Source organism: Condylura cristata, unplaced genomic scaffold (genome assembly GCF_000260355.1).
Source record: "Condylura cristata isolate star-nosed mole 26May11 unplaced genomic scaffold, ConCri1.0 scaffold00009, whole genome shotgun sequence".
Lineage (NCBI taxonomy): Eukaryota > Metazoa > Chordata > Mammalia > Eulipotyphla > Talpidae > Condylura > Condylura cristata.
The window spans coordinates 11,287,322-11,305,184 of NW_004567110.1; the positions used below are offsets into that span (position 1 = coordinate 11,287,322).

The window sequence follows — 17,863 nt, forward strand, 5'->3', positions numbered from 1 at the left end:
TTCTTTTTAAGGCCCCTTAACTACATCACAAAAGAGGAACTTATTTAAAACTGTTAAAACAAATGTGATGCAGTTAGAAAACAGAGCAAGTTTATAGACATGCATTTATTTCTTTAAGAAAGAAACACCTCTCCCTGGTGGAGCAAGGGGTTAAGTCTCAGTACTGTGACACTATCTGCTGCATGAGTTTGATCCCCAAGCCAGGGAACTGACCCACATGGTGCAGCAGACCTGTCCTGTCTCGTCCACTGCTCCCCTCAGGAGTGGATTTTTCAGTCAATCTGCCTGTTCTGTTCCCCACTCTCTCTGATGAAGCCTCTCACCCCACCCCGCACCTCTTGTTTGTACCCCAGTTCTTGTATTTATAAATAAACAAATCTTTAAAAAATTAAAATGTAGATTTTAAGATAAAAAAATAGATCATGCATTCTACAACGTCCTTTCTTGCTTTTTGACTTTATAGTATTTTGGCTTCTGACACAGATGTTTTAAAAATAACATCTCAGAGAAATTTTTAACTTTTTGAAATGGAAAAGAATGGCTGCAATCACCCTAAGAATAGAACATAGGGAGTTGCAATGCATTACCCTGGGTCAGTGACTTTTTCTTTCATTTAAAAATAGAAATGCAATCTCTTTCACAGCATGCACCGGGCAGTGATACCAAAACAATTCATGACCCACATAGCATCTGTCCTGAAGAAGTATTTTCATGGTTTCCTTGAATTATAAATGCCACTGAATCCGATGCTAGAAGCCAGCCTGCACTCATCATTCATTCATTCATTCAATATATTTTATGCAGCACCCATAATATGCTGCGGACAGTACAAGGCATTGACACTGTCTCCTGTGCCTGGCAGCTGCTCAAGAGCCACTTGTGTGGACAAATGAGTGGGTACTGGCCTATTCTCGGGATGGCTCCCATGTGAGAGCACCAGCGGTCACCTTCAAGAGACTCCTCCAGATGGAAAATATATCGTCCCCCTTCTGCCAGGGTGCCCGTGTCTCATTTCCCTAGAGCATCCTTAGATGTCATGCACTCTGAGCTAGATGCTATTATTTGGGGTTATTCATGCATACAAGAACTGGGTATAGGGGGTGAGAGGATTTACTAGAGACAGAGTGGGGAGCAGAACAGATGGATCTACTGAAATACACCGCTGAGGGGAGCAGTTAGGAGAGACAGGAGAGGTCTGCTATGCCATGTGGGTCACCTCTTTGGTTGGGATCAAACTCATACTGCAGTGGCTGCAGAGAGCTTCATAATGCTGAGACTTAACCCCTGGAGCCACAGGGAGGGCCCTATTTGGGAGGTCATGGGAAAGCTTAGCTCGCACTCTACAGGAATGAGACAGCATGAACAGAGCACGGCTTTAGCACCTGAGACCCCTGCAGCCACCTAACTGCTGCATGATCATTTCCTTCATTTCACCAGGGTTCGCACTTACCTTGTAGACTTGTTATGACCGCTGTCTGTGAGGAAGAATAAAAGTGCCTGACACTCAGTAGGGCCACCCACCCCTCGCCACCCTGCTCACTCTTTTCTAAAGGAATGCACATTTTCTGAAGACCTACCATGCGCCAGTCCTGGCGCTATGCTACTTCTGTCTAACAAGAGATACAGTATCATTAAGTCTTAGCATCGATTTGACTGTTTGGAATCTTTGGTTCAACAAAACAGTTTTCCTTTTCGAGTCACTGTCCGCTAAATAAATACCACCTGTTGCTTTGAGACGTGGGCAGCAATCAGATGAAGGTGCGTATGGAGATGGAAACAGAAGGATCGTCGGTGAGTGATGCAAACCCCAGCCCACCCTGGGGTGGGTGTCTCGGGCGGGAGCGGGAATCCCACAGCAGCCGGCATGGGGTGGGCGCCCTGGCTCCTGGAGGGACCCCGGTGAATAATGAGTGGTCACATCATGGCTGGGCAGCTGGGCTACCTTGCCTCTGGGGGACTTTACAGCAGCGCCACTATTATGTTACAGATGAGGAAACTGAGGACGAACAAGGCTTTGTTTAAGGTGAGGCAGCAAGCAGAGCTGAACCCAGGCAGCGTCCTTCAGTCTGTCCAGAGACCTGCCCGGCTCCATGCCTGGATCACACATGAAGCAGGAGCCTGGCTGGCGGACCCTGAGCCCAGCAAGGGACTGGCCTCCAGACACTGGACCGATGTTGGTGAAATGGGCACGAGGCAGGTTCCCACGGGGATCTCAGTGCATGTCAGAGATCAAAACACAGTCTCCCAGGTACGGGGCTCACGCTGGAGAGAACCCTCTAACCCCACCAATGTGCAGGGCACCAATCAGGCACTTCATCCTCTTCCCAGCAGCCCTATTCAGGGTGACTCCGAGATTTAGGCAACACGTGCAGCCAGTGATGAGCTGGCTGTGCGCTCTGTTTGTCTGAACTCCAGGGATGGGCAAATCTTTTGCCAACAGTAAATCCCTGGGGAGCCAGTGGGGAAGCAGCCCCAGATGTGTGGGAAAGGGGAACACTTCACAGGAAAGGGGGACAGCCCAGAGGAAGGAGAGACAGACCTGGCTCCTAGAAGCCACACACTGTTCACTAGGAAACTACTTTCTAGAAGGAGGCGCTGAGCTGCAGAGGTGCTGAAAGTGTGCAAAGTCCCCCAGCTGGTAAGCAGGGATGGCAGTGTAGAGTAGGGCTTCCTGGCCACAAAGCTGGAAGGTTTCCCACCCCACAACATCCCTCAGACAAAACTGGATCATAAGCCCCATGCAGGTTGTCTGGATGCTACTGTCTCCTCTGGCCACTGAACTTGAACTTGACATGGTGTCCACTCAGCAGTGCTCTAGGCTCGCCAGCTTCCAGAGTCCCTGCTCCCCCTTTCCTACCATCTTTCCTTCACCTATGGTACCTTTCACTTTGCCTCAGGAGACAGGTCCCACCTGAGCAAAGGCCTCCCCGTGTCCGTCCTGAGCGCCTGTGGTGCTGAGTATGGGACACCCAGACAAAGCACTTGCGATGTGTTTCTTCTCCCTGGGCCCTGCTACACGTCAGCGGAGGGGCTGTGGAAAGAGGGCAGGCCGCTTCCTCGCTCACCTTTGTGGTCTGGCCGTGGGACAGGAAGGTGACCTTGGCAAAGGGATCTGAAAGTCCACTGCTGTCAGCTGCGATGAGGCCCCGGGCCTGGTACATGTGCGCTCTCAGCTGAAAGACATGCCGGTCTGCGGATGAGAACGAAAGGGGAGGACTGAGAACGAAAGGGGAGGACTGAGCAGCTCCTTAGGAGCACCCCTGACGCTGCTTCTACCCCACTGCAGGCTCATCCTCACAGCAACCTTGTGAGAGACACATAATTGTCACTGTTTTATCGATGAGGGAGACGGCGCACAGGAGGCTGAAATACTTCTGCAGACTTGCAGAGCTGACAAGTATCAGAGACTGGATTTTATTTCAATCGATTCTAAAATCACCTTCTCTTTCTTACATGCCATATTTGACTCCCTCTTTCGTTCTAAGCTCACTGGCTCACGTGTTTAAGAGAGAGAGAAAGAGGCAGAAATGCAGAGCCATAGAACAGACAGGACAAGAAAGAAGCTGTGCACAGAATTCTTACTTTACTAAGCTCAATCAAATCTCGACACCCCCCCCCCGCTCCCCTAATCCTCCGTTCTGTCCGTCAAAGCCATTTTGAGCATCTTCTGCAGGACAGGTACAGTTCTGGTGTGCAGGGATCCTGAAGCGGGTAAGGCTCCTGTCCGTAGGAGCTGCAGGGAGATGGCACCTCGGTCACGGTGACAAGGGCCAGGGGTAAGTGTCCTCCTGCAAGAGCGACAGCAGGCGGGGTGGGAGCAGAGAGTGGGCTTAGGGTGGGCCTGGCCAGGGCTCCCCTTCAGAGTCAGTTTCCATGCCAGACTGGGAGGGGCATGGGAGAGACGGTGCTGCAGAGGGGCAGGGCCCGAGAGCAGTGCCCGTAGGGATGGGCAGGCAGAGGGAGCCAGTGACAGCTCCTGATGGATACCGTGTCACAAGCCTGCCCAGGTTCCTGCCCCTCCCCCACCCACCCACCATGCTACTGCGGGCCTACCTGGGGGCCAGCTGGAGCCTGGGGTGCAGCGAGCAAGCAATCCCTACTCAGCCTGTGGAGGACCAATTAGGAACGCTGCGCATTCCCAGTTAGGTCCACATTCCCAATTAAGTCCAAGCACTGACCCCGTCAGGGAAACGGAGAAACAATTCTTTGGGCTTCAAGACAAGTTCTCCCCTATTTTCAGCTATGTACATCTACAAACGGGACATGCCTCACCCTGCTGACTACAGCGCCCTGCATTGGCAATCGTAAACAGGGGGTGCAGGAATCCTCCCGGAGAGAGCACAGGCTCCTTCACAGGTTGCAACAGTTTGGCTCACTTCTCAGCCCCTGGGAATGGCTCATTCCCTGTCCATCAGCTGCCCTAGAAGTGACCCAAGAATTTTAGCAGCGCTCCCAACCGCAGCCCACAGACAATGCACAGCACAACTCCAAGGGGCGTCATTTCCTTGGTTTTGGTTTATACTTTTCTGCACCCTTGAGACCTGCCAACTCTTGTTCCTTAGGCTGTAACGTCAGCTTCCTCTGTGCTCCCACACGTGGGCAGCAATGGCTTGCTTTCTGCCGTGGCTACTAGGGACATAGCCAACTTCTCTTCCCCACCCCCACTGGAGGGCTGGGGTTGTTTCTCACTGGTCTCTACACCACTCGTTTTCCCACCATGTTTCCCAGATGTAGGTGCAAACAATTACTGGCTGGGAAGAGATTTTCTGAAGCATGAAATCACAAAGAAATAAAATTCCCCTGTGGGTCTGGAAAGCCGCCCGAGCCATCAGTGTCAGTGCAGAGAAAGTTTGTTAGGTCACAGCATGCCACAGAGGAGCAGAAGGCTTTGGAAAGTCTCCCCACCCCTCAGAATTGTTAGTGACTGTAACATAACAAATAAGTCCAAGTCTATAGAGTTAGTAACTGTAGAAAAAGGAAGAGAACTTGATAGGGGTGTGTTTTACCCAAAGATGAAAATTCCCAGGTAGGATGAAAACACTAGAAATAAAGCAGTTTGAAGAGAGCTGGCTCCCTCATTTGTAGAGAGGTGATGCCTGGCAACCTATAAACATCCCTGACACAGCCTTTGCCCTTGTGTTGACTGAAGAAACTGCCAGGGTTGACGGGAGAAATAGGTCAGAGCTGGTGTAAGCTACAGGGTGCAAAGCCTGTAGGCGGTTCCACCAGGCAAGGCTGGGCTTTCCTTGTTCTTCTGCAGGGGCACTCGCCACACTGAGATGGACCACCGTGTGAATACACCCAGCGCCTCGCTTTTTCTAGCACGTGAGCACCTAGATGTCACAGACTGCCAAGGCCAGGGCAACAGAGGGCAGGTGGGCACAGGCAGTTGCGCAGTTTCCAGCTCTGTTCAAATCTCCATTTATAGTGAAGGAAAATTTGCAAATCTGCTGTATCTGAATTCAGCAACAAGAGACTGCAAATTAAACTATTTGGAAACAGAAAGCAAAACACCACAGAAAAAGCATTACGATTTATCATGAAAGTCAAACTTTGGTGAGAATGTGGCCATAATGGTATTCATGGGAACTGTCAACATGGACGAGGGGTTTTTATACAGTATGTTTTAATTTCTCAATCGGCCAAGTCAAAGCCAAGATAGAGCCTGGGAGATCACACCGATGCCAGTTTCCATTGGGTCCTTATTGGGAAATGTGTTTGGTGTTTATAGGTCAAAAGCCCAGTCCCAAACGAAAATGAAATCTGTTTTAATTCCAAGGGTCATATCAGCACAAGAACTTACTAATGGTTCATTCACAGACATGATTTTAGTTATTATGCAAACTCAACCCATGTAGTCTGTCTGCAGAGAAAGTGAAATTGCATTCTACCCACTACAGAAAAAAGAGCCTTTTTGATCCCAGATGTGCTTTATGACTTCACGTTAGATAGAATATTTAGATATTCTATTAACAGAGCAAATAAGTCGATCCTAAAGTAATGCACGAGTAAATCACACATGCACTGGTCTCTGTTTTTTCAGGCCCACCCGAGACAGTGCTAATGACCCTTTTTGCCCAGTGGGCATCCTACCTGGGTAGAGCAGGTTGGTTGGAGGCTGAATAGCACCAGCCACTTTGGAGGGCATTTGTGCTTCATAACCCACCGGCAAGTTGTCCAGCATGGCACTCGCATGTCTGGTGGACCCCAGCCACAGGTACAAGTCCACTTTTGCTTGCACAGACCAGCCAGTCGCCCGCTTTCCAGGGAGCTGGGGGAAGGTTACAGAAGACCACCTCATTAGTGGGAGCTGAAGATGGCCCTTACTCTGAAAACAGAGGTCCTTCTTGGGGACACACCGAGGTGGGAAGGCACACACACTTCTGCCAGAATGAGGTCAAGGACCCTCATTGCCATGACACACAATTCTGGAGCAAAATCCAAGTTTAGATGCACCAAAAGCTCACGCACTAAGCACTCTGAGCTCTGCATCCTTTAAAGCTTATGAGTAGGGGCCCTCCGTAGTGGTGCAGCGGGTTCAAGCACAGCACTAAGACACTAAAGCCACTTCAGCATGAGTTCGAACCCGGCCCTCCCCGGAGGTGACCACATGGCATAGCAGACCTCTCCTGACCTGCCCGCTGCTCCCCTCAGCAGTGTACTGCGTTGATCTGCCTGTTCTGCTCCCCACTCTGTCTCTGGTGAAGCCTCTCGCCGCCCTGGCACCTCTGGCCTGTACCCCAGTTCTGCATGCATAAATAAATAAATCTTTTTTTAAAAAGCTTACAAGTAGGTATGGCTATCACCCCACTTTCTAGATGAAGAAACTCAGGCATGGGTTACCCCAGTCTGAGATCACTGAGCTTTTACGTGTCTGTCAGGATTTGAACCCAAGAGAGATGATTCCAAATCTGTGCTTTGGACTCCTGTCTCTCCTCACACTGACTAAGACCTCCCTTCCTGGAACTTCCAAGTGCTTGGAGGCCACTCAGGTGCTAGCTCTTGCTTAATTCAGAACTCAACTGCTTCAGGGTAGCCTTTGCACGATGGGTTTACCATGTCCTCTCTTCTGGCTAATGACCTCGCTTCTTTTCCTTGCTCAGATTCCCTAGCTGGCTGGCTTTATTTGTACATGCTCGGATTTGTATTTATGTGGATGTTGGTTCAAAAGAGGGTTCACGTGTGGACTGCATGTGTGCACGTGCATAGGTGTATGTGTGTGGGTGCAGCAGGGTGTCCTCCTCGGGGTGTGAAGGCCACAACTCAATGCAGTGTGGCTCCAGGATGAGGGGACTCCTGTCTCCTTTCAAGCAGCTCCAATGCCCCAGATGAGGGCTCGGCACTGCAGGCAAGGCCCTCCTTCCGAGAGTGGCTACTTCTCCAGATATTGTTGACTCTCCTAAGTGCCTCTTCTGAGTGCTTCTTAGGCTCTCCTAGCCTAGGAGTTTCCCTTTCTTCGGCACCACTTCTTTGCCATAGAGAATCAAAAGTCGCACAAGAGGCTATTACTTGCTCTGGCAACTTCCAAGGCCCCATGGAGAGGTCCTGAATCCCCAACTGGGCGTGGCCGTTCACCTTCTGACTTGCTCTGTGGGTTCCTTAAATGGAGCCTGAGCAACTCCATTCAGCAGTTACTACAAAAGCACTAATCCTCGCTGAGGGTGTGGAGCAGAAGGCCCCCCCCCCCAACCCTTGGGCCCAGGAGCCCACCTCTGGACAGAGGCCACATGCATTCATTCACTCAAATGCAAAGCAAATGTCTGGAGGAAAATGCAAAGGGAACAGAGGAAGAGCAAGAGGTGTCTACCCTTTTTAAAAGGGTGGAATGTGTAGCAAGGCTTTTGTCAGCTGGGGTTGGGCCATTTGTGAAGGCAACCCCAAAAGGTGCAGGGCCAGGAACTACTGTGGAGACACCAGTGAGCAAGGAGGGGCCCACTCTGTGCCAGGAATGGCTTTGCTAAGAGCTGCCAGCAAAGGAGTGAGCAAGAGCTGCAGTAGGAAGACAGAAGAATCCGCTCATTATGTGGGGCAACTTGGTCTATGGGGAAGAGAACACCTTATTTATGCTGTGTGCAAAAATCAAGGTCATTTTGTTATTGGTAAATGCAGCCATTTTGCAACTTATCAGTTTTTAAAGTTATAATAAAAGAAATAATCCTTCATTCATCACTTCTATTATCAGAGTAATAGCTAATCTGTAGTAAACACTTGCTCAACAAAACAAATTTTATTGTGATCCCAAGGCTATTTTGCTGTAATACAAGCAATCACCTGCCACTTGAAGACACAGTAGGTCACCAGTTAACAAAGAAGGGGTTTTTGTCTGTGGGTTCACAGTGATGTCTCCAATGCCTATAAGGGGGGTTGGCACCAGGAAGCACTCAAAAAATGTAATAATCCTTTACTTATTTTTCTAATAATAATATTTCATCTGGTCGAGCACTTACATTGTCCCAGGCCCTGGTCCAATGTTCCTTCCTGCACCCAGAAGGTTCTACTGCTTGCATCCAATTAATAGGGTGAGTGGTTTTGTGTGCCTGCCAGTCGCTGCTGACCTTGCTGCTCTACTGGCCACACTTTTAAGTATTTGCGTGGCAAGACAACTAAGGGATGCTGCCCCAAGCAGATCTGATAGTCTTTGCTTCTCAACAAAACCAAACCAAAAACACCATGTCTATTGCTATAACCACAATGATGTGTGAGTTCCCGGTTGAACCCAAAAGTTCAGTTAACACCGGCACAGCATCACCCAGGCCACTGCTGCAGGCCTATGCTTCAAGCTGAGGTATCTTTTTAAAATAGACAGTGGCAATCGCTGGAGAGAAGAGGCAGGGCTTCTCACTAACTGGAGTAACTTGATGCTATTTTCTTAGAATTTTGGCCCCGGGCTTTCTGAAATCACTTACTATGTTTAAGGCAATATTTTTTTGACCCCAGAATCAGATAGAGATAACTGAAGAAAAGAAAAATCCTAATATTTATGGTGAGTTACCTGGGGGAAAATTTCTCTTTTAAGCTACACATTTCATAGCAGTTGATTTAAAATGCATTTTACACACATAACAGAAAATAACACACAGACCCATGCAGGCCTCCATGGGCATGATGGGAGCACATTATTCCAGAAACATCTTTTAGATGTCAGAGGCCCATTTGTTTGGGTGCCAGCATTGATTGAGTGATTATCCTGGATGGATATTTATCCACTTAATCCTCAACACCATCTCCATTTGGTGGATGAAGGAGATACAAGATCATACAGTCTGTACACATTAGCTCTTGGGTTTTGCAATAGGTTCGATTGCATCTGCCAATACTCATATGTCCTAGTACCTTAGAATATGATCCTACTTAGAGACAGGGTCACTGGGGATCCAGTTCACATGAGGTCAGACTGGAATAGGCTTCTTAGAAAAAGATCATCATGAGACAGACATAGGAGAACATCACGTAAAGACTGCAGTGAAGTTGCCCCAAGCCAAGGAGCTCTCAGACTTACCTTCAGGAAATGAGTCTTGATCTTCCCACAGTGTTTGCCCATCTGCTCCCTGACAGGGGAGTAGAACAGGTCCCTCGAGGGGATGCGGGCATATGCCACCTTCTTATTGTTGCTGAGCATCCAGATGAAGACATCGGGGATGGTATGCTGAGGCTGGAGGGAGATGGATAGATTTATAGGTTTGTGTTTAACAACTGCATTTCCAGAGACTTCCTATCCCCAAACAGTTTCTCTCTTGCATAACAAATACTGTGACTTAAACCATCCAGGTACTTAACCAGGCAATCACATAAGTTCAATGGAGCCTCTTTGAAATGCGATAGCCTCTTTGAAAAGAATTACAGGCACATATAAATCCTATATGCCACACTGCTTATTAGATTTAGAGAACATGAACTTTGGACCCATAAATGTGGCATCTTCAGTTATCAACTGTTCTCCATCTGTAAGGCAAACACCTTCCTACATTTCCCCATGAATTTTCTCTTGCAATCTTAGAACGATTTAGCTTCAAGCCCTAGACCTCCTAAGGGCCAGGTAAACATTTCCAGACCATTCAAATGCAAAAACAAAAGCAAAAATCCATGAAATGTCTTTCCATTACCTTTTAAGGAAGAGGATACAATTTTACAAGGGACTTTATACCTAAAATATGATTGTCAAGTAGTTTAGAACCATTGTAGGAGGTTATTCAAGAGAAACATGACTAAATATCCCAGAAAATGAGACTTTAAAGTTGAGCTAATCAAGCCTGGAATTGTATAATTTCCTGCCAAGAGGCCCATTAAATTTTCAGGGTTTCAAATGTACATTTCTGAGCCAATAAAGTTACTGAAACACAAGAGAGGTATATTGACATCAATTAGGCTTTAGAGTTCCTGGGTTGGAAACAGGTGCTTTCTCAGTCCCATCATGCTTTTGTGTCTGGAAGACCCAAACAACAGTCTTGACTTCAAAACAAACATCAATGTGGAGACTTTCCTGGCTATGGGTTGGTCAGTCACAGATCTGAAGCCCTTGTGTCTGGCTTGAAGCTTCCGGGAGCTGGTTAAAATTCCTGGGTTTACTGACAGTCGTCTCCCTGCTTATTATGTCTCCAGGGATGGATGGGTTCACCCCATGAACTGCAACTGGAGAATAGAAACCCTAAGTCTATACTTTTCCCTGAAACTTTCCCCTACAAAACTCAGTTATCTGAAAGAAGCAAATATAAGGGCTTTTGTAGATCATTCTAGAAGTCGCGAAAGACACTGTTTAGAACTAACTTTAACATCAGATACTATTTTGACTTTCTTGGTACTGACTTTAAATGGTCTTACAATGGAAAACTAATCAAAGGAGCCCTGCTTGAATTCATTAAGGAACATGTTTTTTATTTCTGCTGAATACTCAGATTTTGTGTAAAAATCAGTGAAACTATACTTGTTTGACTTAATGTAAAAGCTACCCCAAACTAATAAGATTTAGCTCAGCAGGGTTCTCATCCTTATTAAACTTTTGAGCCTCAGTAGGAAGACATTCCGTCAAATCTTTCCCAAGGAGGGAAAGATTTGCCTTTACAATTGATTACCTCATCCACAAGAAAGCGAATTTTTTCCACAAACTTTTGTGCTTCTTGGATCATTTCATCAAGAGACAACTTTTTCTTCTGCTGCTGAACAATTCCCTTGGCCTCCTTGCTCAATGCCTCCTAAAATGAGACAAGAGTCAATATAGAACTTTCTAGAAATCTGGACAGCATGTCCTGTAGAGTCCTGAAGGTGCTTTTCAGTTCCACACTGAGTCACTCATGAGGGTTGTTCCAGGGTCTGCCACTGGGCATGCTGCCCATACGAGAAATTTTATAATATGTAGACAGTGAATATTATTTCACTTTCATTTGACAGATGAGAGGCCCAGCGAAGTCAGAAGTGTGTCAGGGTCCCATAAGTCCTTCAGACAAGCCCTGAGCCTAGACTATCTGATACTTAGCAACACCAATATTTCTGATACCTGCAGCTACAATGTATTGAACTCTTGTTCTGGACCAGGCAATATTCTAATGGCAGTGTTGATCTCCATGACTCATGATAACCATACTGTGAGGAAACATTCTACCATGTGACAGCTGAGGAAACAGAGTGAGCAGCTCTTGACAAGAGAGTTGGTGCTCAACTTCCAGCTGAGTCCAGCACTGAATCCTCAATCACTGCTCTTAACACCTCTTCCTAGAGATTGACATCATCTGAGAAATCCTGCTTAGGGGCTCAACAGGAGTTGCTGGAATATCCAAGGGTCAGAGGTCACAGACATTCACTGTTCTGGAAAGGACAACCCAGGAGTTAGGAGACTTAGATTTTAATCTCCAGACTACCATTACCTGGCTGAGACCTTTACAGAAATCATTTAGTCTCCCAGAGATTCACGAACATCTTTACAATGTCCCTGGCAAGTCAAACACTGAGAGATTTTTCTTTGCAGAATGATGACCTGTACAAAATGTCTTTGGTGGTGTTGTTGGAAATGAACTTTTGAAGGGAGATGATGCAGGGTTGGGCATGGCTGGCACTTCTGTTTCTCCTCATTTGGCAGGGCCTGAGCCCCTGAAAGGGCCAGCACTGCTCAGGGACCCCAGGACAAAGAGCAACTATCTGTGACCCCTTCACAAGCATGCTCGTCACTCTTAGCACTATTCTTGGTGGGGGGAGACCAAGGAGTGGAAGAAGTCACTTGTTTTAATTCTCCACTTGTGAGGCAGAAGGTCAAGTGAAAACAGTCTTTGAGAAAGCACAAATGCCCAGGAATGACAAGGCAACACCCCACTGAGAAAGGGAATGGAGGGAGGAGGCCTCCAAGCTTATTCCTGTAAATATTCAATGGACACTAACTCACATCACACAAAGGCACAAACTTGGAAACTTATCCTCATCTGGTCTGTGACCTATGCCTTGTCCATGGGTGTATTTTTAAAGCACAAGCTTCAATTCTGTTCAGAGTATAAATAGACGTTCACATACCAGCTCTTGTCCACAGAGCGTAAGTCGTTTCTTATCTAGAGTGGTTTGGTTTAAAAACTTGGGCTTTTTTTCTGCTTCAGCAATAAAGGTGCTATAAGGGAAGAAAAATGATGTTAAAACCTTCTTCGTAAAAACCCATTTCTGTAATTGCCCAGATTTGCAAATATACTTTCTTTGGTACAGTGGGCAAGTTGATGAAGCCACAGAACCAAGATATTTCATTTAGGATTAAGCAGCGATGCACTAACTTTTCCAAAAGATAAAATAAGAATTGGAAATGACACGGAGATCCCACGTTAATTTCAGGATCACTGCTTTCCCCCTCAGCTTGCTCTCGCCCATCTCCTGAGATCTTCAAGTTCACAACAACACCCAGAAGATAATGCAGATTCCTTCATCTTCAAATTCACACACCCCAGAAGTTTCCTGAAAGGTTGTGTGTGAAGCAAATATTTTAGGCCCAACACTAGGTTGTGTCTTTACATTTTAAGGACGATGTAGAAGCATTTAGTGGGATGAGGTGAAATTGTGCCATGGGACAGTGGTGAAGGTTATGAATGCAATCAAAAAAGTAGAGAGGGTTTTGAAATGTGGTGAAATAATACATTCCCTCATTAATAATTTAAATGCAAATTAAAATTGATACCATTTTCACCTATTAAAACGTGAAAACTGTTCGAGGTTGATGAAGTTACGGTGAAACAGTTACTATCCTTCATTACTGTAGTAGAGTATAAATGGTTATAATGCTTAAGGGACTATCAAAACATCAGTGCTTAAATAATTTGATGCAAAACTTACAATTCATTAAAAAAAAACAAAAAGCTTGCAGGCATGCTTGCATGTTTACACAGTAAGGTTTACTGTAGCATTGTTTATAGCAGCAAAATAGTTAGGAAGAGTTTAAGTAGGAGGGACTGGCTGACGTGGCACAGACCTCGGGCTTGAGTGGAGGGTGACTACCACGTACCACCAAGAGAAGGGTGATGAAAAAGCAACCTGTTGGACAAACTGATAATTGTGAAGAAATATACTATTTCCATGAACATGTGTGTTTGCAAACATACGGAAAATAAATCAGGGAGGACAGGAAAAACTCTTCCCCCTGAGCAGGGGTGCAGAGAGAGAATAGCAAACACATTTGTTCTACACCCTCCCGCATTTATTTATTGTTGTTTATAAAAGGAGCATGTAGTACATCAGTGATGAAAACAATTGCTCATGAAACAATAGGGGCCGTCTAAGAAGCCCCATCTCCTGGGGAGATGTTTGGGGAGCCCAGCACTCTGTCTAGTGGTGGCTGGAGGCAGCCTCAGAAGTGCTCTTTGGCACGCCAGGGAAGTGACATTCTCTTCATTTCCATAAAGATTACTGGGATTACATTGTGAGCAGGGAGTCTTATCATCACTTGTCTCCCTGTCCACTCCCCAGATGACCGACCTAGGGAGGTGAGTTCACCACTGACTCACTTCCTCATGGGAGCTTGGCAGGGAGGAGGAAATACATTATCTCCTCATCAAGGTTGGGATAAACGACCCCAAACACATTTTCATTTTTTCCTTCCTCTTTCAGACTCAGCCTGCGGGGCCTGTGGGCACCTCCCACCTCCCCGTAACAGAGGGCATGTCCCTTTGGGAGGGGGCAGAGCCTCAGCAGACCTGTCCCTTCATGAACAGGTGGAAGGACCACAAAGTCCATTTGACCTCAGGTCTACGGTGCTTTCTCAAAGCAAAATATACAACTAAAATTTGACTTCTCACCTTTGGGAATTTTTTTTTTCACAAATTCATTTATTTTTGTGTAGAAGAACTAGGGTATAAGCCAGACGTGTGTGTGTGTGTTGCAGGGGGGGAGGTGGTGGTGAAGGGATCCACAGAAACAGAGTGGGGAGCAGAACAGGTGGATTGACTGCTGAGGGGAGCAGCTGGTGAGCTAGGAGAGGTCTGCTGTGCCTTGTGGGTCACTCCCTGGGCTGGGATCGAATTCAGGCCTTCACAGTGCTGAATTAACCACTAGGACACCAGAGAGGCCCCAATTTCTTTTAGGTTGGTCACAGACTTGAGAAGAAAGGGGAATGATTGCCAGGCCTAAAACCCTAAGGAAGAAAAGCTATTAATTTGCCCACAAGTAGATTCTAAATTATAAAAGTGAAGCTTTTTAAAGATGTTTAAAGGGACTTTCCAGGTGGCCCTTAGCTCACAGTAGCCCTGATCTATGTTGTTTCTATAACAACAAAAACAAACAAAGACAGAAGAGAAAGATGGGGGGAGGGACCAATTTGTTTTCCTCTTTTAAGAGCAAAAGTGCTCAGGTAATTGAAATTGTAGGAAAGACAGGGCTATAAAGCAGAATGCCAGAATTTAGTTCCCTGTTACCTACCAGCGTTTACGTCACATCAAATGCATCTTCACTCCTTTTCCCATAACTTTAAATGACAAATTCTCACTTTTACTAGTGTTGAGCTAACTTATTTCTAGAGTGAGTCCCAGTTGTTTCCGATGTGAGAGTCAGCCTCTGAGACCACCCCACCCCTCCCCACACCCTGTCATGATGGAATTCCCTCCCCGCCGTGCGCTGGACCTGGTCACTTGCTTCCAATGTGCCGGGAGCCCTGAGAAGCCCCTTCAAGAGTAGGCTACAGACCTGGCCTTCCACCTTGCTGGCAGGTTGTGTGTGTGTGAGTCTCTGTCACTCTCTTTCTGTCTCTGTCTCTGTGTGTGTCTCTCACTGTCTCTGGCTCTCTTCTTCCTTCCCTCCCTTCCTCCCTCTAACAAAGTCAGCTGCTGTGCTGAGCATCACTCTGCTCAGAACTGAGGCAGAGCCCAAACCCAGGCAGCACAGCCCCGAGGTTCCCACTCCAGCATTCTGGAAGGGCTGGTTCCTGCTGTTAACCACGGGGTGGTCTTAGCAGCGGGTTCCCCTGGGGGGTATCGCTGCCAGCCTGCCTATGCCTTGTGGCATGTGGACCATGGTCTCTGCTCTGAGCAAGGGCCCTGTGAGCTTCACTCATGCTGCTGGCTCAGAGACTGGGGACAGCCAGGACTCTGCAGAGACACTAGATCTGAGGGGTATTTCTCACTCAGCAGCAGGTAGCTAAGGCACCCTGCTTTTAATCTTCTGTACTGTTCACTGTCTAGAAGAAGCATCACATCAATTAATGATGGGGAGATGTGTGGGGAAGATGACTGGGTGATTGCATTGCTGTGTGCATGTCCCAGACTGTAGCTGCACAAACCTGGCTCACACAGCCCACAACACAACTAAGGTGCGTGTGGCCCAGGGCAGCTATTGGCGGATGAGCAGTTTGTCCTTGACTGAAAAATCTTGAAGTGATCCTACCTGTAATTGGAGCTTATTACTGTGTTATACGAGACGTTTGATTAAATGTTTCACCTATTTGTCACCCAGTTTTCCAGTGTCTCCCAAGCGCAGAGAAATATGCTCTCGTTTTTTAATTTCATTAGAAGTCTCCGCATTAAGTCTATTTTCTTTTAATCCTTTGTTTTGTGTTTCATTTTTGTTAAGCCTCAGAAAGCAGGAGTGAACCACTGACAGCCAGCTAGATGACTGAGCAAAATAAAGTTGGATCTAAAACTACCCAGTGCATGTAAAGTCCACTGTTTTCTCCAGGTAATTAAATCGCCGCTGTCTCTCCCAGTACCTGCTCTGACTGATGAAATCATTGAGCACCGACTTCATTTTCTCTTCTGGTGCTTCCTCTGAAATCTTGATCAATTCTTTTATTTCTTCTATACTTTCTTCCTGAAAACCAACCAGAGAGGTAGGAATGAGACACAGCAGTAGATGCTGGTTGGAACATGCCATAAATAATATTTGATGTTCGATTTTGGAAATAAAGATTTTTCCCATTTTCTTATGCCTGGATCAGGCAATGCTACTTTGCTGTAACATTGGGTCTCCTTTTCTTAATCGGGAATGGTCCAGATTCTCCTGTGTTGCTCAATCTGTTGCTTCTGTCCCAGATATGTTCCCTGTTTACCACTCATCTATTCTCTTGGGAAATCTAATGTCATGGGAAATACAGAATAACTTAAGACATAATCACCAAAAATTTTGAGAGCAATATATGAGTTTGTTTGTTATATAGAAATAAAATCATATTGAATAACCTCTGAAATAGAACACTATCAATTCTTCTGCTAATATGAGTTTTTCACCGAGATCAGGGGCTGAGGGGGAGGAGGAATTGGCTGTGTGTGGCAATGGCTATGTTTATATGCTTAGTAATTACACTTTAGAGGCTAGTATCCCATCGGTGGCTTGGAAGATAGTGGCCCCCAGCTGCAATCTACATGTCGCTATGGTTTTGCTAGAATTTGTAAAACCTACATGCTCTACTATATACCTCCAGTACAAACCTATCACCTGTCAGAACCACCTACCAGGAAGTCTGCCATCTTCTCTAGCATGTTGGACCAGTGCAGCCTAAATGTCTGGTCTCCCCACGAACTGATGAAGTACACACAGGGCTTCTTGGCCTCAAATGGCAAATAGTTGTAATTTCTGTGGAGACATGTCAGGTGGGAAGTTAGCTGGCGATCACTGTCTCTCAGCCACTTCTAGACACATATTCTATTTTGCAAGTTCTGGATGGGATCAGGGAAAGATGACAAGACACTCAAAGAATTAAGTCTTCTAATTGATGATTCATGAAAATAAGCAATGAGGGCCTCTCTGGTGGTGCAGCTGGCTAAAGCACAGTACAATGAGGCTGTACACAGCCACTGCGGCACTAGTTTTACCCACTGCCAGGGAGCTGACCCACATGGCACAACAGACCTCTCCTGTCTCGCCCACTGCTCCCCTCAGCAGTGTGTTTCAGTACACCTGCCTGTTCTGCTCCCCACTTTGTCTCTGTGAATGCTTTCACCCCCCACACCTCTTGCCTGTACTCCAGTTTTTGTATGCATAAATAAATACATCTTTAAAGAAAAAGAAAATAAGCAGTGAGTAGTTATGTGGCTACATAGGAAAGGTATTAATAGCCACCACCATTGGCTCTACCATCCCAAAGTTTAGAATGATCACCAGAGGGCGGGATTTATCAAGTAAGACTTCATCAAGGAAGAAATCCTCTTTCCAATTGAGAGAGAAGGGAGGAAACTTAATGGCTTTACTTTGATGTTTTTCTTGTAGGCACTGACTAAGAATCAATTGAGATAACAGATGTGAATGCATTTTGCAAACTGAAATTGCTAGAAAAATGTCATAAGGTAATAATATTATTAGTGAAGATGACGGTATGTGCCTCATGCTACAATATGTAATGGCTTATCATTCATCCATTCTCCATCCATCCATCTATCTATGCTCTATCAATCTATCACCCAGCTATCTGTTACCCAGC

At 46.3% G+C, this 17,863-nt stretch overlaps 1 protein-coding gene across 1 annotated transcript in view; it reads right to left on the minus strand.

The window, feature by feature from the left end:
* The window catches only part of FER1L6 (fer-1-like family member 6), a 78,025-nt gene that overhangs the window by 37,279 nt on the left and 22,883 nt on the right, over positions 1 to 17,863 (minus strand). The window contains exons 14-20 of the mRNA XM_012722905.1: positions 16,899 to 17,019; positions 16,157 to 16,257; positions 12,496 to 12,586; positions 11,070 to 11,189; positions 9,500 to 9,652; positions 6,094 to 6,271; positions 3,066 to 3,190 (exon numbers count right to left, since the gene is read on the minus strand). Of these exons, the coding sequence (XP_012578359.1) occupies positions 3,066 to 3,190; positions 6,094 to 6,271; positions 9,500 to 9,652; positions 11,070 to 11,189; positions 12,496 to 12,586; positions 16,157 to 16,257; positions 16,899 to 17,019 (889 nt within the window). The remainder of the gene's footprint in view (positions 1 to 3,065; positions 3,191 to 6,093; positions 6,272 to 9,499; positions 9,653 to 11,069; positions 11,190 to 12,495; positions 12,587 to 16,156; positions 16,258 to 16,898; positions 17,020 to 17,863) is intronic.